Consider the following 19,572-nt stretch of genomic DNA (forward strand, 5'->3'; position numbering starts at 1 on the left):
CACTCTTCATAACATTCTGGAGTATATGCAAATTGCTATTATAAAAACTTAAGCAGCAACTTTTCCAATTTCCAATATTTATGTAATTCTCAAAACTTTTGGCCACGACTGTACATTTCTGCCACATGGCCATCAACTTGACAGTCACCACTGATAAGCTACTACTAAATATAATGCAGAAACTTCAAAATAGAAATTTAAATTTTCTGTAAAGCTGCTTTGCAACGATTTGTATTGTGAAACGCGCTATACAAATAAACTTGAATTGAACTGAATTGAAGATGACAGCGTCAAAATAGGGGGCAGAATGCAGATATCCTTTTGCTTACATTTTGCATGCATTTCGTCTCACACTGCATACTTGTATTGCCTTTGAGTGTTTATTTGAGCAGGAAAACAACCAGCTACACTCACAATATAAAGCTACTGATTCATAGCGTTCACAGATCTCTTCACAATATTAAGCGAGACACTTGTGCAAAAAAAAAAATTAACAAAAAAAAAAAAAAAAAAAACCCCAACCAAATCCAAATACAGACACAGGACTTTTGGATGGAGTGTTTGTTTTTGCTAGAGATTTGCAGAGTTCTGAATTTTGCATTTGTGGCTTTGCATTTTGTAAAGATTCTGCAAATGTGTGTAAATTGGGAAACAGAACTAACCATGTGATTGTGTAAAGTCTGGATGCAAATGTAGCATTCTGAGATGAGTCAAAAATGGTTTTGAAATCATTTTTGCTTTTGCAAGAGACATCTTAACATTTTCTTTGTTTTGTTTGTCAAGTTTAGAAAAAAAGGAAACAGTTTCAGCAATTGTGAAACCCTGTTATAGTAAATAAAAAGAATCATTTCCATCTGGGGTCTCAGCAGTGGCATATGTGGGACTGTGCTGAATAAGGGCAAAACAAACACTTTTATGCTCATGAATATTTTGGTATTCATAAAAGTCGTCATGTATCTTACTGTACACAAACAAGCCACTTTAAATCTCTGTTGTAAATGATATATACAGTGTACAAAAGAATTGAGTACACACTTGTGCAATATCATTCAAATGTCAAAAGATTCACAATTGTAACAGCAGCAATTGCATCACTTCTAAGTTGAACAGGAGGGTTTCCCTATCAAATGGTCTCTACCGTTACATTTAATACATTATGGGGAAAACTCCTGTTTCACTCTGTACTAAAGCCTGATTTGTTCACGTCTGTGTAGCTGCACAAACCAATGGCACTTTAGCCCACAAGAAAGGGCGGAGCTGACTGCTATGTAAGTCGGTTCGGAGCACCATTTCATCAGAATCTTCTCCTTCAGTGACGAGGATCATCTTTACGCTGACTCTGCAAGAAGCCGAAGAAAGGATGAGGAAAGAAACTCCAGCTCTGTTCGCCGCTGTCGAGGAGCCCTGGCAAAGTGGTTCCCTGCAGGCCATCCGGCACCTTTTGAAAGAGCAAATTTCCAGCACACGTTGTTGCAAATGTCGTGCCACAAGTGTGACTCATGCAAGGAAGTACTCCTGCAAGATTTCTGCCTGCAGGGTAGTGCTCATGCAGAGGCAGTGCTCGTTGAAGGCTCATGCTCCCACTGCGATAGTACGAATCTTTCCTGTCTCCTCTCACGGATCACCTTCTTCAATGAAGGCGGTCCTCCCTGCTCTGCTCTTCCATTTCCTTTCTCTCCTGAGAGAAAGTAACAGCAGATCCACAGGTCTTTCTCAGGAGGATCAAGCGGTATCACATTGGCCCAGCACCCACGTGCCCCACCCTCCCTGCAACACCCAGTCTCGCCCGTGTGCTTCACAAAGGAAGACCAATGCCCCTCCTCTGAAGCGAGCAACTTGGTTTTGTTCAGCATTTCTGAGGAAGAGGTCACAGTCGATGTCTCCATGTCCTTGGCAGCATCAGACGCAGAAGAGTGGGGAGGTTTGGGCGAGGAAACCCAAAGCTATTCTCCCTTCTCAACCAGCTCAGGAGAGACCGGACAGTGGACTCATCCGCGTCCTAAGGTGGTAGAGGACCTAGGCTTGGAGTGGTTGGCTTCAAAGAGCCCACCCATGGCCTATTGGACGAGTGGTACCTGCTGGAAAACTGTCAACAGTCCTCTCGCCAACGGCCCGCCCCGTTCTTGCCTGCAGTTCACAGAGAACTCACCAAGACGTGAGACACTCCCTACTCGGCCCGGGTTAGTTCCTCCACTGCAGCGGCACTCACCACTCTTGATGGCACTGACGACAGAGGACACGACGAGCTATCAGAGGCTACTCTGCCTTACGGTGGCCGCCACCTCTGTAAATGTTCAGAGCCTGTGTTCCATCCCATGCCTGGCACCGGGGAGGGCTTTATGTCAAGATAGACCAGAGCAGCGGCTCCCTAGACAACTTCTCACCTGTTACAACCAGGCGTGCAGTTGGGACTGACCTTCAGAAGGAAGGTGGTTACAACAGATGTCTCCAACTTGGGGTGCCCTGTTGGAGGGAAATCCGGTGTTCGGCTCCTGGTCAGCCCCGGAGCAACACCTGCATATTAACTGTCTCGAGATGTTGGCGGTTTTCTTAGCCCTGAAATAAATTATTGGGATACAGCTTTGTATCATCTGAAATTGAAGTGATAAAGAGCATGTGTGGTGCATTACCATGGGATGTCCCATATTTTCCAGTTTAATTTCAACCTGGAGCCAGAAGAGCAACCCTCGTTAAAATCTAATGATAGAAAAACTCCAGAAAAGGAGACGGTGTTTAATTCTTGTTTCATTTTTATTTTTATTTTATTTATTTATTTTTACAAATAACTTATCTATTACAAAGACAGTTTTCCCAGCTAAGATGATTTTCTCCCCCTTTTCTTTTAAAATCTATAAACACGTGACAGACAAATCTGATTATTTCTTTGGTTTTCTCAAACATAAGCACAGAGTAATGTCTTTGGAGACAAAAATAGCCTCATCTCGGAAACAGAGAGCAGAGCAAATAAACGTTCTCCACAGCCAAGTTATTTTTAGCCTGGATACCAGAAACCAGCATTTGGAAATTGTGTATTTATTGGTTTTATAAATAACAATCTCATTCAGCTTTTCAATGCACAATTTATGCATTAGCACTCTCATAAGGATGGATGACAAAACATTTGTTTTAGTTCAATCAACTAATAAAGTCACAAAACTGCAACTTTATTACAGTTTAATAATAAAGTTTAAATTCTGTAACATCTGTAATTTAAGGCACTGTGCATATTGCCACATACCATGATCCGTAACAGAGAACCACATGAAGACCGAAGGCACATCGTGAAATATTTTGCTGCACTCAGAGACGCGACGGCTCCTGTGCTTTGGCAATTTACAACACCTGAACCATGAAAGCCAGCGGTGAGTACTCGGTGTGTCAAAGCCCTTGTGAACACTCGTCCGCTGACACAAACCCACCTTACTGCAAGTAATGGGGAAAAGCTTCATCAATGCATAGCAAAGAAACATTCCTTTCATGGCACAAAAGTATCAGTTCCTCTAATAGTAAACCTACATTCCAGTTGTCACATAGGAAAGCGTTTGTTATCTGAGGGCTTTGTGGATTTCCTGTGAACTGCTCCGAGGTCAAGTACCTTGTTAATAAAATCTAGATCTTTTTCAGTTCAGTTTTGCTGCGTCTGCAGCTCGTACGCTGAATAGAGTGCTTGACAGAGCCTTTTTTTTTTTCGTTCGCGGTTGCGCAGTTTTAGCATCCCTTTAGGTTCTCACAAAAGCTCCATACACATCTGAGAGAAACAAACAACAACATAGAAATAAATGAAGTCTATAAAGCTATACTTACAGGAAATACATGTGAATTCTTGAGAAAGAAAAGCTCATTCTAAAACTATGTACAGTAAAATCTGTGTGACGGAGACTCCTCTGTAAACTGTACATCTAAAACATGCAGGTTTTTTTTTTTTCTTCTTTTTTGCATTTCATTGATCAAACAAAAGAACTGTTAGTTGAGCAGATTCCGCCCACGATCCTTTGGGAACAGCATGGATAAAGCAGTCCCGATCAGTTCCCATGAAAAAAGGCACACTGGCATCCAAACCCACACCTGTAAACCACGTGTGGATGTAATAAACGTGTTAATATCACCGGCAACACCGAGCCTCTTCACGGATCAAGCGGGGGAAATTTCCCTTGATCTCCCACATGACACACACACACACACACACTGTACAGAGACAAAGAGCTGTAAACATCATCCAGTCTTCAGTGGACATCACAAGACGAACACACACGATGACACTGTGGGCCGAGAGGGCAGGCGTGGCTCAGAAGTGCCGGGGGAATTCACACTGTTCACAGCGGATGAGGGCGGGGTGGTTGAGGAAGGTGCAGGCGTTGCAGCTCCACTGGACGCCGTCATCCTCCTCGGGCTCCGGCACGAGCCTGGCGCTCCGGCTGCCCTCTGAAACACACACACACACACACACACACACACACACACGAGAGAGAGGGGCGGTCAGAGCGGAGCCGGGGGGAGAGAGAGGGAAGAGTGCAGAGACCCACCGGCGGGAGGGACAGGAGGGAGAGACGGGTCTCTCTTCAGCTTGGAGCTGACATTGATCCTGCGCCCTCTCCTGTCGAGATCCACACCTGACCAGCGCACAGATCCAACAGAAGAAGAAGAAGGAGGAGGAGGAGGAGGACAAGGCAAGAAACTGGCCATCACAACCAAATGCAGAGGTACTAGTCAAATAACTAGGGCCCTATGAAATCAGTTTTATTTTTTCCCAAATTATGTTTTATTTTATTTATTTTTTTCAACTTCCGACTCCTTTTTAATGGTTAAATTAAATTATATTAATAAAAAAACATGTCTAAGGAATTAAAAACATGAAACATACAATTTCATATCAATATATTAAAAGTTTTACAAATACTACGTTTAGAGACCTATGAAATGTAATTTTTTTTCACCATATGTTTTATTGTTATCAAATTCTGTATTTTAGCATGTCTAATTATTTGAATGCATAAACAAAACAATTTATTCAATCTTAAAATAGCCTTATGTTTTTGTTTTTTTTCTTCTCAGAAATTCTGTGTTATGTATTAACATTTTTCTGATTATCAAATGAAGGCATAAAAAATTAATTTAATTTATCTTTGAACTAAAACAATTTTTTGGCAAATAAAGGGGATTTACTATTAAAATAATTTACTATTACAATTAAAACAGAAGAAATGTTGTGATTATTCCTTATAAATAAAGTTTTAATAACTTAAGTAGTAGAAGTAGTAGTGGTATGCTGCAGGGATTAAAGCAAAAAAAGGGTTATTTGGCAAACAAAAAAAAGAAAATGATTTTCCTTGAAACGAACTAGTAACGTATCTGCCATTAGCACTTGACAGGCTCAGACTACAGATTATGGAGGGATCTTTTGAAACGGCCACACTAACCAAGAAAGGTTACTCACTACCATACGGTGCAACACACATGTAACATTTAGGATGCTTTTGATATCAAGTTGTGCTGGTTAGCTTTGGTCCTTGACTCGGTTTCAAGTATGACCTACAATTAAACATGAACATTTCTGAAACGGTTCTGTTCAAAAGAAATAATGGTAAATTAAACACTAGGAAATGAATATAAAATAGGAAATATATAAAGATAGTTTTCTACAGAAAACTACAGTTTAGTTAAAAAAAAAAAACATTAAAATGGTCCAAGAAATGGTAACATAAACAGGGTTCGTACAGATACTGGCAAAATTCCAATTCCGGCCTTTCAGGACTTTCCACTACTTTTTCGATTTCAAGGACTCTAAAATCAGATACTCCACTTAGTCAATCAATATGGTTTATTACTCTTTTCAAATTTTAATAAATAAAACTTAATAAAACAAAATGGTACAAAATAATAGTGCAGCACATGCAAAGAATGCAATGACTGTGGCAAAATTAAACAATTGAAAACATACTACCTCAAACAAACTTCCTTATTCAAACTAATATTATGACCAACCTGAAGAATGAAAGCTTGAAGGAATCTAACGCTATGGTCATGCACTTTGGAAAAGATGAGCTTTATCACAGCTCATAGACACTAGGGGTCTTTGTGACCACTACATCTTAGCTCACAAGCTGAAGACACAAATACAGATACTTGGTTCACTAGAAAGAGCACATGTATTTAATTACTTAAAGGAATTTTTTAAAATGACAAAATATTTTGTCTTTTAAAGCCACAAAAAGTTAAAACAATGCAGTTGTATTTTGAAACATTTTAACTAATCTAGAGCTTAAAACTAATTATTATTTTGCTAATCAAGTAACCTACTGATTATTTTGACAAGCGAGTAATCTGATATTTATTAAAAATACAAATAGAACTAAGTGGAAAAACAGGCTTTAATATGACTATGTATAAAGTAACGATGAGGCAATAATAACTGGCCTCAAATAAAGTATCAAAACCAAGTACATGGTTTTATTGAACAACACTGTTAATGAGTGCCTATATATTATAATACAAATACCATCCTGACAGAGAGGGCCCTGCCAACGGATCGTGTTGATGGCGTTCATGTGATTTCAACAACTATTTAATCATCCAATCTTAATTTTATATAGTTGGGCCACATGGCAGTTGATACGTCAGAAAACGTTTATTTTTACGAAAGTCGTGATGTAGCAGATACAAATCTGCACATAATTATAGAAATAGTGATTTGTATGCTTATAATCTTCAGCTGTGTTGGGCATAGTTATGAATATGGAATTTACGTTTACAAAATCAAGTAGAGTTTTCCCATGGTATAGAATTGTGTAATCTGATGGAAGCAACCCAAACTAGCACTTCGCATATACGTCTCGTGCAGCAGGGGGAGCTGGCGCCGAAGTGAAGAGGAAGAGTTAAGCGCCATCTAATCCAGCACATTAGCAGTCTTGTACCTAGGTTAAGATACCGTTAAGAGATCATGTGTGAACAGGACCCCCTTTCGAAACACGAAAATCCCGGTAATATTCGTTGGCTTGACAATCATATCGCTCTGTGATGGAGATGACGTGAGTTGTCTTGCTGAGCTGTTCACAAACTCTGAGTTTCACGACCGATGCTAGCTTTTTAATAGCTTTTCTATCTAAATATAACACTGGATGGAAATCTTTGACCATTGTGCCTCGCAGCTTTTTGAATGTGTTGCGCTCGAGACCCAGGCTTCTTTCCTATTCATCAGCTAATGCGCTCTTTTATTTTAACGGGTTGCCATGAATACCTTTAAATTTCTGTGTGTATATGATATGACACTAGATTTACCCAAATGAAGTGGAAAAATGCTGATGAAGTGACTAGAGAATGTTTATATATTTATGTCCTCATTTAGTGAGACGGCAGACACCGAAATCACTGCCTAACCCTTGCAGGATTTATATTTAAATAGTATTTCTTCTGCTTAATATTTACAGATACTAGTCCATTTCGCAATGTAATTTAGGTGTAATGACCTACTTTTTATTAATTTGTTTAAAGTTAGACAAATTCCTTGATATTCAGCGTTAAACTGTAAATTCAGATTTTATGACTGGATTCCGCATCGCAGAAATCATAGGGCCCTTAATAGCGCTGTTTCATGAGAAAAAGCAGAAGCTTTTAGAGACAGAAAATGAAATAGAAAAGAGGAAGCAAAAATGTGCCAAGCTCGCATCAAAAGATTAAAACTAACCTGGTTTCGTAGGACCTTTGGGAGGTTTGGGAGGTACAGGACCCAAGAATCCAAGGTTGTCATAAAAATTGTGAATCGCAATGGGATTTAATCCCTAAAACTAAAAAAAAACAAAAAACAAAAAACACAAAACATTTACCACAAGATAAAACATTAGCTGTTAGCATTTTAACGACACGCAAAGTCACAAATGTGTGGGAAAGAAAGGGCACTTCATAATAGGGCTGTGATGGTCGCCGTGACAACCGCGTCACCTAGCTGTCTACTGCCACCGGCGGTGACGTCATGCACTCTATAACAAGCATAATACAAAGTTTTTGTATACAAGTGTAATAACAGTAAAATCTATAGCTCCTTTCACACTGCACGCTGGACCGGGAAAATTGCCGGGTCGTCTTCTGTGTGAACGCAAACACGTCCCAGGATTGAACCCGGGTCGGAGACCTAGTAACATTGATGGGTTCAGTCCCAGAACGAGCTCTGTGTGACCAAAAGCCAGAACTAATGCCGTGTCGTAGTGATGACGCGCGTTATCGTGCGACTCTTTTAGCGTGTTTTGAAGACAGATCAACGTTCGCGGCGAAAAAAATATATGCAAACTGTAACGAAGCAGGTTTGAGAGCAGGAAAATATAGTTTATGAATTCAGCAAATTAATTTTGTTTTGGGCGATGGACCTTGTTGGAAACCAAATACTACACCGCCGATCTGGAGCCATCTCCATTCATGTCACCCGTCCACGTTTGTACAAGTGTCTTCAAGTTCCCGTGATCGCAGACGCCTGGCTGGTCAGGTTTGGTGAGGCTTTCTCCAAACTGGCCAAATACAGACGAAACAGCGATAAATGAAAGATGTTAACAAGAAATGTGGCAACGATTCCTATTTCAAAGAGAGCGTGTGCAGATTGCTCGGCGGCTTCAAAAGCGGCTGAACAGTGAACCGTGTCTACACCATTCATAATGCGTCGCAACAGGTCGAGTCTGTCTGTGTCTACAGGATATCTGAACTCTGTGTCAGCACCTCATAAACAGCACGAGCCAGTTTACAAGGATTTGTCATGGCATGTCGTGCCGCATCCAGTGTAGCATCACTGACTATTATTTGTTCAATAGTATTTTGTCGTGTCAAGTCAGGTAGACAGGGTGGCTGTCTATATATATCAACACCGCACCACCGGCCGTAGCTGGTCAATTACCACCGCGGTGGTAAAAATCTGCCACCGTCACAGCCCTATTTCATAATTAATAACTGATAAATACTGGTGAGTGGAGTGCATGCCAGCATTGCCTCACACAGCAGAGATCTGATTCAGACACACACACACACACACACACACACACACACACACACACACACACACACACACACACACACACACACACACACACACACACTCATATGAACAGCTTCATTGATGAGTCACTCAGGAGTCTGAAGTTTGAATCAGACTGTTCAGATTTGTGAGGCTGACAAACAACAGCATCATGAAACATGAAGTAACTTCCGGTTAGGTCCAATTCATTTATTTGGTCCAGTTTATGAGACTTACATTACTCTGATTACAGAATGGTTCTATGAGTAGTGAAACCATTTCAATTACTTTATTAATGCAACTGATAACATTTGATTACTTTTCTTAATTTCTAATGTTTTTAACTGTTAATCATTTTGAAACCTGTAAAGCAGGCAGGGTTAATCTTACAGTAGTGCTCAACACTGATTACTGTCAGACTTTTTAAAATAATTAAAAAAAATAAAGCATTCACATAAGCCTAAATGGGAAATAAAACAGTTATGGAATAAGCATGTGTACTATTCTGTGTCTTAAACTCCAGAAACACTGGTGTCTCATATTTTAAAGGCAGTCAATGCAATTTATGAAAGAAGTCAATTAAATCTGTTTGCGTGATAATATTCAGATGTAACCCCCTTTTTGTAATCGTTAAAATTTTTATAAGTAACTGTAAATTAAATTTTTTTCCTCAATAACTGTAACAGATTACGGTTACATTTATGTTATAATTAAATTACAAAATTCCATTACATATAACTACTTACTCCCCACATTGATAATATTTGATATGAGAAAAAAAACAAACAATGAATTCATATAACTGAAACCATTATTCTATATACTAAAACATGGCTTCATCACACAGCAGCAGTGTCTGCTGTTAAAGACGCGAGAGGCAACTGCACTCAAACTGAAACTACCCCGACCTTCCAGTCATTCTGTCATTTATCAACTAAGCACACTTTGCCGTCTGTTTTAACTTTTTTAAACCTTTCACATTTTTCCTGAACAGTTGCAAACCAAGCAGCTCGGTGCTGGAAACACAAACTGCTGCGAAAACCCAGAGAAAGCAAGTGTAAGCTCTTTATAGACTCACCTCGTGTCTGAAGGAGGTCAATCTCTTTGGTTAAACAATCAATATCGATCTGTAGAAGTCTATTCTTACACCTCAATTGCTGCATCTCCTCAATCTGAAAACAAATTGAGATATACATGTCAAGTGTGTAAAAGTGAATTGCGTTGTTCTAGATTTAACAGTGTTTGTTACTTTGCATCACGTCCATTATAAAAATCAGATATACAGACCAGATATACTCTCTAAATGCATCGGACTCAAGTGTGCTCAAGATTACTGACATTCTAGAAAAAAAAAAATGCTCTGAGGCAACTTACATAGATTATTTAAACATAACGAAACAGGAAAAAAAAAATCACAAATTGCACCAATTTCGTAAAGAATCACACTCAAACTGTTGTCAGAGCAAATATAGACTAATATAGAGGAAATGTTTTCCTAAAAGCATTAACGTACAGATGGAATCTGACAGACGGAGTTGGAGCGCTGCATTCGTCTCCTCGTGAGGTCATTCTCCATCTCGTTGACTTCCTCTTTCAGCTTCTCCAGCTTTCTCTTCTTCTGCTCTAACTCGTGCCACAGTCGCTCCATGCGTGCTCTCTGATGCACCAGCAAAGCTGCAAATTCACACGGACCACGGTCAGATACATGTGGAATGAAACTATTCACACAAAAACAACAATGCAGAACATCTGATCAACTAGACAGAACATCTGAGACTATAAACTGATAAAAAAGCATTCCCATTTTACAACCTCCATGATGTGAAGTATTCGAGAAAACAAGATATTTGACAGAAACACGCACCAACCATTAACAGCTTCAACAGTCTGTAATGATGCCAGAACATATACAAGCATTGAGGGGTCTCTTTAAAGTAGCACCAGACCTCTCAGATCAGCAAATCAAAAGATCCTAGACACTCCAAGGACTAGACTGAAGTTGAGTGAACTTGAGTCTGCTAAATGCATAAATATAAATGTAAGTTGTGTGGTGATGAGGCATTTAGGGATTAGCGTTTGGTTCTCCAGAATAATTAGCAAGAGGCTTTTTTATAATATTTGTTGTTGTTGGTCATTGATTGTCTGAAAGTTAATACTGTGTAATTTTTATTTAGAGATTGTACAGCACATTGGTCAACGTTACGTTGTTTTAAACGGGTCATGAGATGCGATTTCAAGTTTTCCTTTTTCACTGTAGACTACAATGCCTGTAAGTATGTTTACATGATTCAATTGTACTTCATTCCACTGATGATTCAAACGTGAGTTTTGAGCAGTGTAGAGTAGCGCTTGTTTGTCATTTCTCCGATCACAAATGCAGACATGGTTTGATGTTTACGATTTTAATTCGTTTTAATTACCTCAACAGGACTCGCAGTACGCGCTTGAGCGCTCCGTTATCAGTTGTAGCAGCTGTGGTTATACTAATAACAGACCACTAGATGCGTGATTGACGAATCAGAGTTCTATTTCAGGGAGTCATGTAGAAATATAAATGAATGATGCATGGTTCTGCTCTAAGCATCTACACCAGACGCGAGCGGTTCGATTTGACAAAAGCAAATAGAACCCAGTGATGTTCTCTGTTGTGGATGCGGCGTGATGCAACAAATCCATGACAGTAAACTGATGCCCCGTTTACAACATTGATGATTTCAGATCTATGTCCAATCCCTCACTTTTTCTAGTTATATAAGGTTAAAATATTTTGCCTGCAATTATTATTATTATTTTTTTTTCATATCGCAATATAATATCGATATTGCCTGGACAGTGTAAAATATCGTGATATTAATTTTAGCTCATATTGCCCACTCCTACTGCCTAGGGTTTCAAATAGCAGTCTCTTGAGCCCTTACCTAGACAGTGCCGTCTCCCCTGCTAGGGTTGTAAGTAGATAGCCCACTCTCTGTGGTCTGGGCAGCTTTGCAGGAAGGTTTTGCCTGGCTATCTAAGCGAGCTGTGTGTGGTTATTCTGGTCTACAAGCCTTCGTACCACCTTAAGGACATAGCTATCTGAGGATTGCTGTGTTCTTGCTCAGCAGCTATTTCTCTTTACGGGGATTTATGTAGCTATGTTTGAGCTCCTCTAGAGGCTTTCTAGTTAGTCTATTCAGTGGTCTTGTGTATCTAGGCTTATATGGCTCACACAGCATAGCTATCTGAGGATAGTTGTGCTCTTAACTTGGGTTGAATGTTCTCCTTGATCTAATCGGGTTCCCCATTTCTGCCAAGTTGTGTGAGCGGCCCGTGGCGCAGTCGCATGGTCCCTTTCTGAGAAAAGGTTTTGTGTATATCTGTTGCATTCTTGGTACTCCCCCACCAGGTGGGCAGGCATGCGCCTTGGCACGGGCTGGTTGATTTTCGTTCCCCAATGTGCCTCCAGGCACAGCGTGGAGTTCCCTAGAAGGGGAACGTCTCGGGTTACGCATGTAACCATTGTTCCCCGAGAGGGAAGGAGACACTGTGCCCGCTTGCCATGCCTTCGGCCTGCCTGTTTACATCTCCTTCAGACAGCTAAGTGGATGACGTATTCAGCAGGTGCCCTTTTTTACTTCCGGGCACCCCGCCTATGACGTCATGGGCCTGATGGACCAATAGACTGGCGTTGTTTCACACATGCTTCAGACTCCGGTCATGCAGTTCCCCTGCATTCCCCAATGTGCCCCCTAGGAGGCGCAGCGTCTCGTTCCCTCTATGGGAACCATGGTTACATGCATAACCAGAGACGTTTTTTTTAATCCTATGTCGATTTTTTCCCCGTCGCTCTGCAATGACACAAGGTTTTCTATTAATAAATTTATATTAATTATCCATTGAATTATGTGATCTGGAGAGTCCATTTTCTTCCTTGTGCGCAAGTGTTATATGAGTCAGAGCTTGTTCACTCTACAGATCTTCTGTACAAAAAAAAATGAGTAAAACATTTTTCTACATATGAAATATGAAAGCAAACAGACATATGATCATGATGATATATTTTCTTTATGTGTTTTGTATGCAGCTCATGGTATTTTTATAATAAGAATTTTTTTTTGACAAATGATGAGCAGTGTAGCATTATTAAACATATAAAGAGTGCATGTCTGCCTATTATAGTATCAAAATCAACTGTAGATAAAAGTTGGAAGTTATTAACAGCACTTGATGACGGTTTAAAATGGGTTTTAAGCAAATACATTAATTACATTTTCAAATGTGGCTTGATGCAAATTGTACCTCTAATTATATTTTAGGATGCATTCTTGTAAGCATTATAGATAGTTTGTTTTCTGGTGTAGAACGAAACTATCTTAATTCAATGCTGTATATTGAGCAGTAGACAGTGTTAAATCCATATACGAGATACATATCTGAGGAAAAAAAATTCTGAGCATGTCTGGGTTCTTAGTTTCATAAGATTTTACAACACACATAAAATATATAACATGCCTCACACTAGGTAGGCTGCTTTCTATATGGAACACAAGGGCGTGTCAACATCTCTGGCATTATTCTCAATATTGGCTAATATACAGAGAAAGAGGCGAAAGCAGAAGAAAGATTATTTGCGGTATCAGAATTTAACACAATTATTATTTTTTTCTAATGAACACCGTGAGCAGATCAGATGGACCATGTGTCTATTTTAGGTACTTATTAGCTAGGTTTAATGTCTAGCAACCTTAAAACAGAAGGATAAAAAGGGTAAATATCTGAAATAGCCTAGGGTGGTGGTGAGGACAGTTCTAGTTTAGAAATCTTAAAAATATATCTTAGAATGGAAAAATATCCTACAAAAATTTCATCAAATAATGTATTAAAGGATTAGATTACTTCCAGAATGAAAATTTCCCAATAGTTTACTCACCCCCACATCGTTCATGATGTTCATGTCTTTCTTTCTTCAGTCACAAAGTTTTTTGAGGAAAACATTCTAGGATTTTTCTCCATTTAGTGGACTTCAGTGGTGGTCAACAGGTTAAAGGAACAAATTGCAGCTTCAAATGGGTCTAAACGATCCCAGCTGAGGAATATGGGTCTTACCTAGCCAAACAATTGCTCATTTCTAAAAAAAAAATTAAATGTACTTTTTAACAAGAAATGGTCATCTTGCACTAGCTCTGTGATGTGCATTACAAAATCACGTTGGAAAAGTCACGTACAGTTAGTTCTCTCTCTATGTACTTCGGTTCAAAATGGTAGGTTAGGGCGACAAACTCATTTTCTCCTCCAACTTTAAGGGTGTTTGACTTTCTTTGCACATTCGGTTTGAAAACAGTGGGTTGGTGCTTCCGGTGCATGACCTTTCCAACAGGATTATGAACGTGTGAGGTCAAGCTAGTGCAAGACAAGCTTTTGTGGTTAAAAGCAAATATTTCATTTTTTTTAGAAAATGAGCAATCGTTTGACTAAATAAGACCCTTATTCCTCAGCTGGGATCGTTTAGAGCCCTTTGAAGCTGCAGTTTTGGACCTTCATTGAAGTCCCGTTGGCCACCATTGAAGTCCAATATATTTAGAAAAATTCTGAAATGTTTTCCTCAATTTCCTCAAACCTCAATTTCTTCATGACTGAAGACAGACAGACATGACCATTTCGGATGACATGGGGGCGAGTGAATTATCAGGACATTTTAATTCTGGAGTGAACTAATCCTTTAAATCTGAATGGAAGGCATCATAAAACACAATCAACAAAACACCAGAGCTGGAGAAAGTGCTCGCCCTCACTGACAAACGTACCTTGTGTGTACGCGGCGTCGTCCGAACCCATACTGAGTCTGCGTGGCTCCGAGCTTTTGTCCCGGTGAGGTGAGAGCGGGTCGGACTGGTACAGCGGATCCTGCTCCGTGTAATGGTGATCACCCGGCAGACTGAGCATGTTAGTTGGCTCGAAGGTGGGCGATACCACCCCAGGAGACACAGCCGGAGGTTTATTGGGGGAGACAGTGATTTTGAAGGTGTATTTGGTGTTGGGCTGTGTCACCACCACACGAGGAGACGTGGCCGTGCCTCCGGCTCCCACAGAGGGCCGGGATTTGGGCGGGTGGTGGTGTATGTACGCAGGGCCCATGCTCACCTGGCTCCCCAAAGCTCGCAGACCGGCAGAGCCCTGCAGCGAGGGATTGGCCGAGATGTAGACCGTCGGTGGGTTCCTCGCCCCTCCATCGTCGGCTGACGTGTTCGCAGAGATGTAGAACTTGGGCTGCGAGCGAGGGGCGTTGGGAACGAGGGCACAGTCATCCGCAGTGGGCGGGGACGGGGAGATGTACACCGTGGGCTGGCTGCGACTCAGCCCGGTGCCACCGATCGAGATGGGAGTGGAGGGACCTGCGGACGCAGCCAGCGAAGACGACGCTGGACAGGACGAAGACGTGGAGCTACAGGCGGCTCGCGGCGCAGAGCCGGAGCGCAGGAGCGTCGCCTTCGACCCTCCGGACACCCTCTGCGGAGACTCCAGCTTTATCTCGATCTGATTCTTCCGCGGCCCGGTCGAGATGTTCTGGATATTGTACTGGCTAAAGGAGGACAAGCTGGAGGACGGTGAGGGTGAGGAGGAGGCGGCCTGCAAAGCCACGGCCGAGGGTATGGAGGGGGCCTGGGTGTTGGTGGGCGAGCTGATGGGCATGTACACGTGCGAGGTCTGATGCTGGCCGCCGCTCCAGGAGCTCTGGGAAGCTGCAGGATGGGTGATCTGGTAGATCTGCTGTGCGGGCTGCGAGGTGGGGCTGTACTGAGCCCGGCCCTGCACCTGTCGCGTGGAGCCCGGCTGGGTCACGTACGGCCGGATGTAGATGGAGTTTGGGCTGTTCAGGCCCGACTGAGGCCCACCGTGGATGTGCAGGGAGGTCGGCGTGTTGCGGCCAGTGTTGGGCGCAAGTGTCACTGTGATTGGGTTGAAGCGCGGGGTGGGAGGCGGTCCGTGACCTTTGCCCCCGACCTGGTAAAGGCCCAGGTGCTGAGGAGGCTGTGGCTTGCGAGTGGACTCCATGGTGGCGAAGGCCCCGAGGCTCACGGGCGTGTGTGTCGGCACGGACGGCGTTTCAGACTGGTAGAACTCGGAGAGAGGGGACGGCACGGTCAAAGGCCCATCACTCGCGCTGGGGGTGACAGTCCTGCTGCCATTCATCCTCACTACATCGCGCTGCACGGCATCATGGGTATTCTGAGAGACGCCGAGGTTGAGCTGGGTCATGTGATTGCGAAGATCTGTCGAACTCTGGCTGCCTTCGCTATACAAGAAACCAGGACTCACCTTGGTCAGGTACTCACAACACGCAGCTAAATTGCTTTTATTCTGGGGAGAGAAGAGGGAGACAAGTCTGTTAGCTTCAGATTGAGTAGATACTGTGTGTGTGTGTCACTTCTGCATACAGTTAATTTCATATGTATTTGGACACAGGCACAATTTTTATTATTTAAGCTGCAGACCAAAACATATTCCAGTTACAGTTATTTAATGAATATGGACTTCAAGTGCACACTCTGAGCTTTAATTTGAGGGTATTCATATTAAAATAGGAGGTTAAAGGTTAAGGAATTACAGCTCTTTAATATGTACCTCCTCCCCTTTTCAAGGCACCATAAGTAATTGGACAGTTGACTCAAAAGCTGTTTCATGGACAGATGTGGGCTATTACTTCATTATTTCTACATCAATTAAGCAGGTAAAAGGTCTGGAGTTGATTCTAAGTGTGTCATTTGCATTTAGAAGCTGTTGCTGTGAACCACATCATGCTGTCAAAGAATCTCTTCATACAAGTGAAACAGATGATTGTTACTGTGCGTTCACACCAGACGCGACTTGCGCGAATAAATCGCGCTATTCACGCGTAGTTGGACGCTTGAACATTTTGAGTTCATTCGCTTCATTCGCGCATGAAATTCGCTTCATTCGCGCGTGAAATTAACTTAACAACAGACGCGAATTCGCGTCATGGGAGGGGCTTCTGCCAGTTGAGTTCACGCAGCATTGTGATTTCAACCACCATTTTTATTCAGATAGTTTTCAAAATATTACTGTTATCGTGTCATGAAAGTTAGTTTTAAAAGTATTTCAGGCGAGAATGTAGTTGTTTTAAACTCAAATATGCGGTTTATTTATAAAAACAGCGTCCATTTAAAAAATGTGTTTCGCCGATTTCGGAGACGAGCTCCATGCGATCAGCGGGAGCTCAGTTGATCATGTATCCGCCTAGAGCAGTCTTAACTCGGCTAGTCCTTCTGACATTTGCCGCTGGCTCTGATATCTCTTTAGTGGTTCAAGATAAAATATAATTCACTTTCTTCCAAGCAAGATCCTTTTTATTCCTGTTTCTGTAGAAGTATGAAGAAGTATCATATAGCTCCGGGTATCCACATACAGCGATGATGACTTTGTCCTCCATTGTTGTTTCGGATTTTCCCTCCGCTCGCTACGTCGTAATCACGTCACTACTAGAGCAAGCTCCTGATTGGTTAACGCGGCGCGAAATTTCGCCAAAGTTCAGATTTTTCAACTAGCGCGTTTCGCCCGAAACGCTCAATTCGCGCCGCCTCATTCGCGCGAAACGCGCCGCAGGTTGTCTATTCGCGTCTTTGCATTGACTTAACATTGAAATCACTCGCGCCAGACACTCTATTCGCGTCTGGTGTGAACGCACCATCAGGCTTCAAAATCAAAACAAATCCATCATAGAGATATCCAGTCTTTGGTGATGTCCATGAATTCCAGACTTAAGGCAGTCATTGCCTGCAAAGGATTTTCAACAAAATACTAAAAATGTAGTAAAACATTTTATTTATGATTATATTTATTTGTCCAATTACATATGAGCCCCTGAAAATGGGGGACTGTGTATAAAAATGTTTGTAATTCCTAGGGATTTTATATATTTGTGCAACCTCTTTTGTTCTAGCTTAAAGTCTGTACTTCAATTTCATCTTGATTACTTCATTTTAATTCTATTCTGGTGACAGAAATTATGAAAATTGTGTCGGTGTCCAAATATATATGAACCTGACTGTATGTGTCACTTTTGATATCGATTAGCTGAATTTTAAAAGAATGTACAAATTCCCTAGTGCAGTGTGTGTACCTCACCTGCAGGACACACTTGGACACCACGTCTTCAGGAACCTCTGGAAACTTTTGCCGCAGGTGGTGCAGAACCTGGTTGTCAATCTGCTGGTTTCCCTGTGCCATTCGTCTACTGCCAAAACAGAACGGACTTGACCACAGCACTCGCTCACACACACTATCTCAACATCTTCTGCAATCACGAGAGAAGAGGAGAAAAGAGAGAAAAGAAAACCACATTAGTGAGTCCATTATATAATCATTCACTCTAGGAAAGACTGAAAAGTTGGATCAACAAAAGTTTGCCAACTCTTACCACCAACTCTACTTAAAAACTGCTACATTTTACAGATTACATGTGTCTTTAAGAATGTACATTATCGTTTTTTCATTTACGTTGCTGTTCATGGGATTTTGTGCTTTCTCTAGAAATTGAAAATGAAAAATTAGGCTACTCAAAGTTGTATACAGGTGCATCTCAATTAGGCCTGGGACGGTATTGAATTTTTCTTACCGCGGTTGAAAAGCAATAAATTCCCGCGGTATTGCGGTAAACCGCATCCCGCAAAACCCCACACCCCTAAACCACCGTGATCGATGGACTTTCACTTTCGCGCACACACGGGAGGCAAACGAATATAAGGAACAGGTTTATTTCACTTTTTTTTTATTTTTTTTATTTAGAACATGAACATTAAGAACAGAAATGGAATGATGTCTGAAATAAAAATTCTGCAAAACGAAATAATAGGCGAGGTTACCCTAGCCTTCATATTTTTGGGGGGCGATATCAGATCTGATCGCAATTCACAACAGAGATCTGAAGATAGAGCATCATAAAACATTTACAAACACATTTTTATTTATCGTATTGATCAGTAATAGATATTAATTTGCATGTTTATTTTCCATATTTTTACCTTCAGATTAGGCTACAGTCGTCGTCATCAAACAATCACTTAAACTATAACGACTTTTGCGCGCACAGAGGCTAAGCAATTGAGCATAAGGAACACGTTTATTTAACATTTATTATTTCACATTTAGAATAAGAACATTCATATTTTTTGCTAGAAAAACTAGCATGTTCACTTTGTCAGGTTTAAGGGAGGCCCTGAAAGACGTAACGACGTTACCTGCAGCACTGAACACACGTCCTGAGGTGTCGCTGCTCACAATATTGTGGTTGTTTTTACTTATAAATAAGATAAATATAAATAATATTTATAAATAAGATAAATATAAATAATATTTATAAGTTAAAAAAAAACAACCACAATATTGTGAGCAGCGACACTTTGTTAAATTAAATAGCATTCGTTAAATTACAGCCTTGAACCACACTGAGACCAAAGCGCACACGAGATATAGGCTAAGTTAATATAAATATGTAAAGATATAATATAAATAATATTTATATATATTATAGATTTTTAAATATTTATATTAATTTAGCCTATATGTCTACATATTTTATATAT

The 19,572-nt window shown here is 41.0% G+C and overlaps 1 protein-coding gene across 1 annotated transcript in view; it reads right to left on the minus strand.

Annotated features, from left to right (window-relative positions):
• Positions 1–2,732: 2,732 nt before the first annotated feature.
• Positions 2,733–19,572, minus strand: part of LOC109113241 (TGF-beta-activated kinase 1 and MAP3K7-binding protein 2-like) — a 41,142-nt gene continuing 24,302 nt past the window's right edge. The window contains exons 2-8 of the mRNA XM_042747445.1: positions 18,116–18,284; positions 14,776–16,330; positions 10,506–10,666; positions 10,071–10,164; positions 7,948–7,973; positions 7,682–7,775; positions 2,733–4,422 (exon numbers count right to left, since the gene is read on the minus strand). Coding sequence (XP_042603379.1) covers positions 4,286–4,422; positions 7,682–7,775; positions 7,948–7,973; positions 10,071–10,164; positions 10,506–10,666; positions 14,776–16,330; positions 18,116–18,217 — 2,169 coding nt within the window. The 5' untranslated portion in view covers positions 18,218–18,284 and the 3' untranslated portion in view covers positions 2,733–4,285. The remainder of the gene's footprint in view (positions 4,423–7,681; positions 7,776–7,947; positions 7,974–10,070; positions 10,165–10,505; positions 10,667–14,775; positions 16,331–18,115; positions 18,285–19,572) is intronic.

The sequence above is a fragment of the Cyprinus carpio genome, chromosome B20 (genome assembly GCF_018340385.1).
Source record: "Cyprinus carpio isolate SPL01 chromosome B20, ASM1834038v1, whole genome shotgun sequence".
In the NCBI taxonomy this organism is placed as follows: domain Eukaryota; kingdom Metazoa; phylum Chordata; class Actinopteri; order Cypriniformes; family Cyprinidae; genus Cyprinus; species Cyprinus carpio.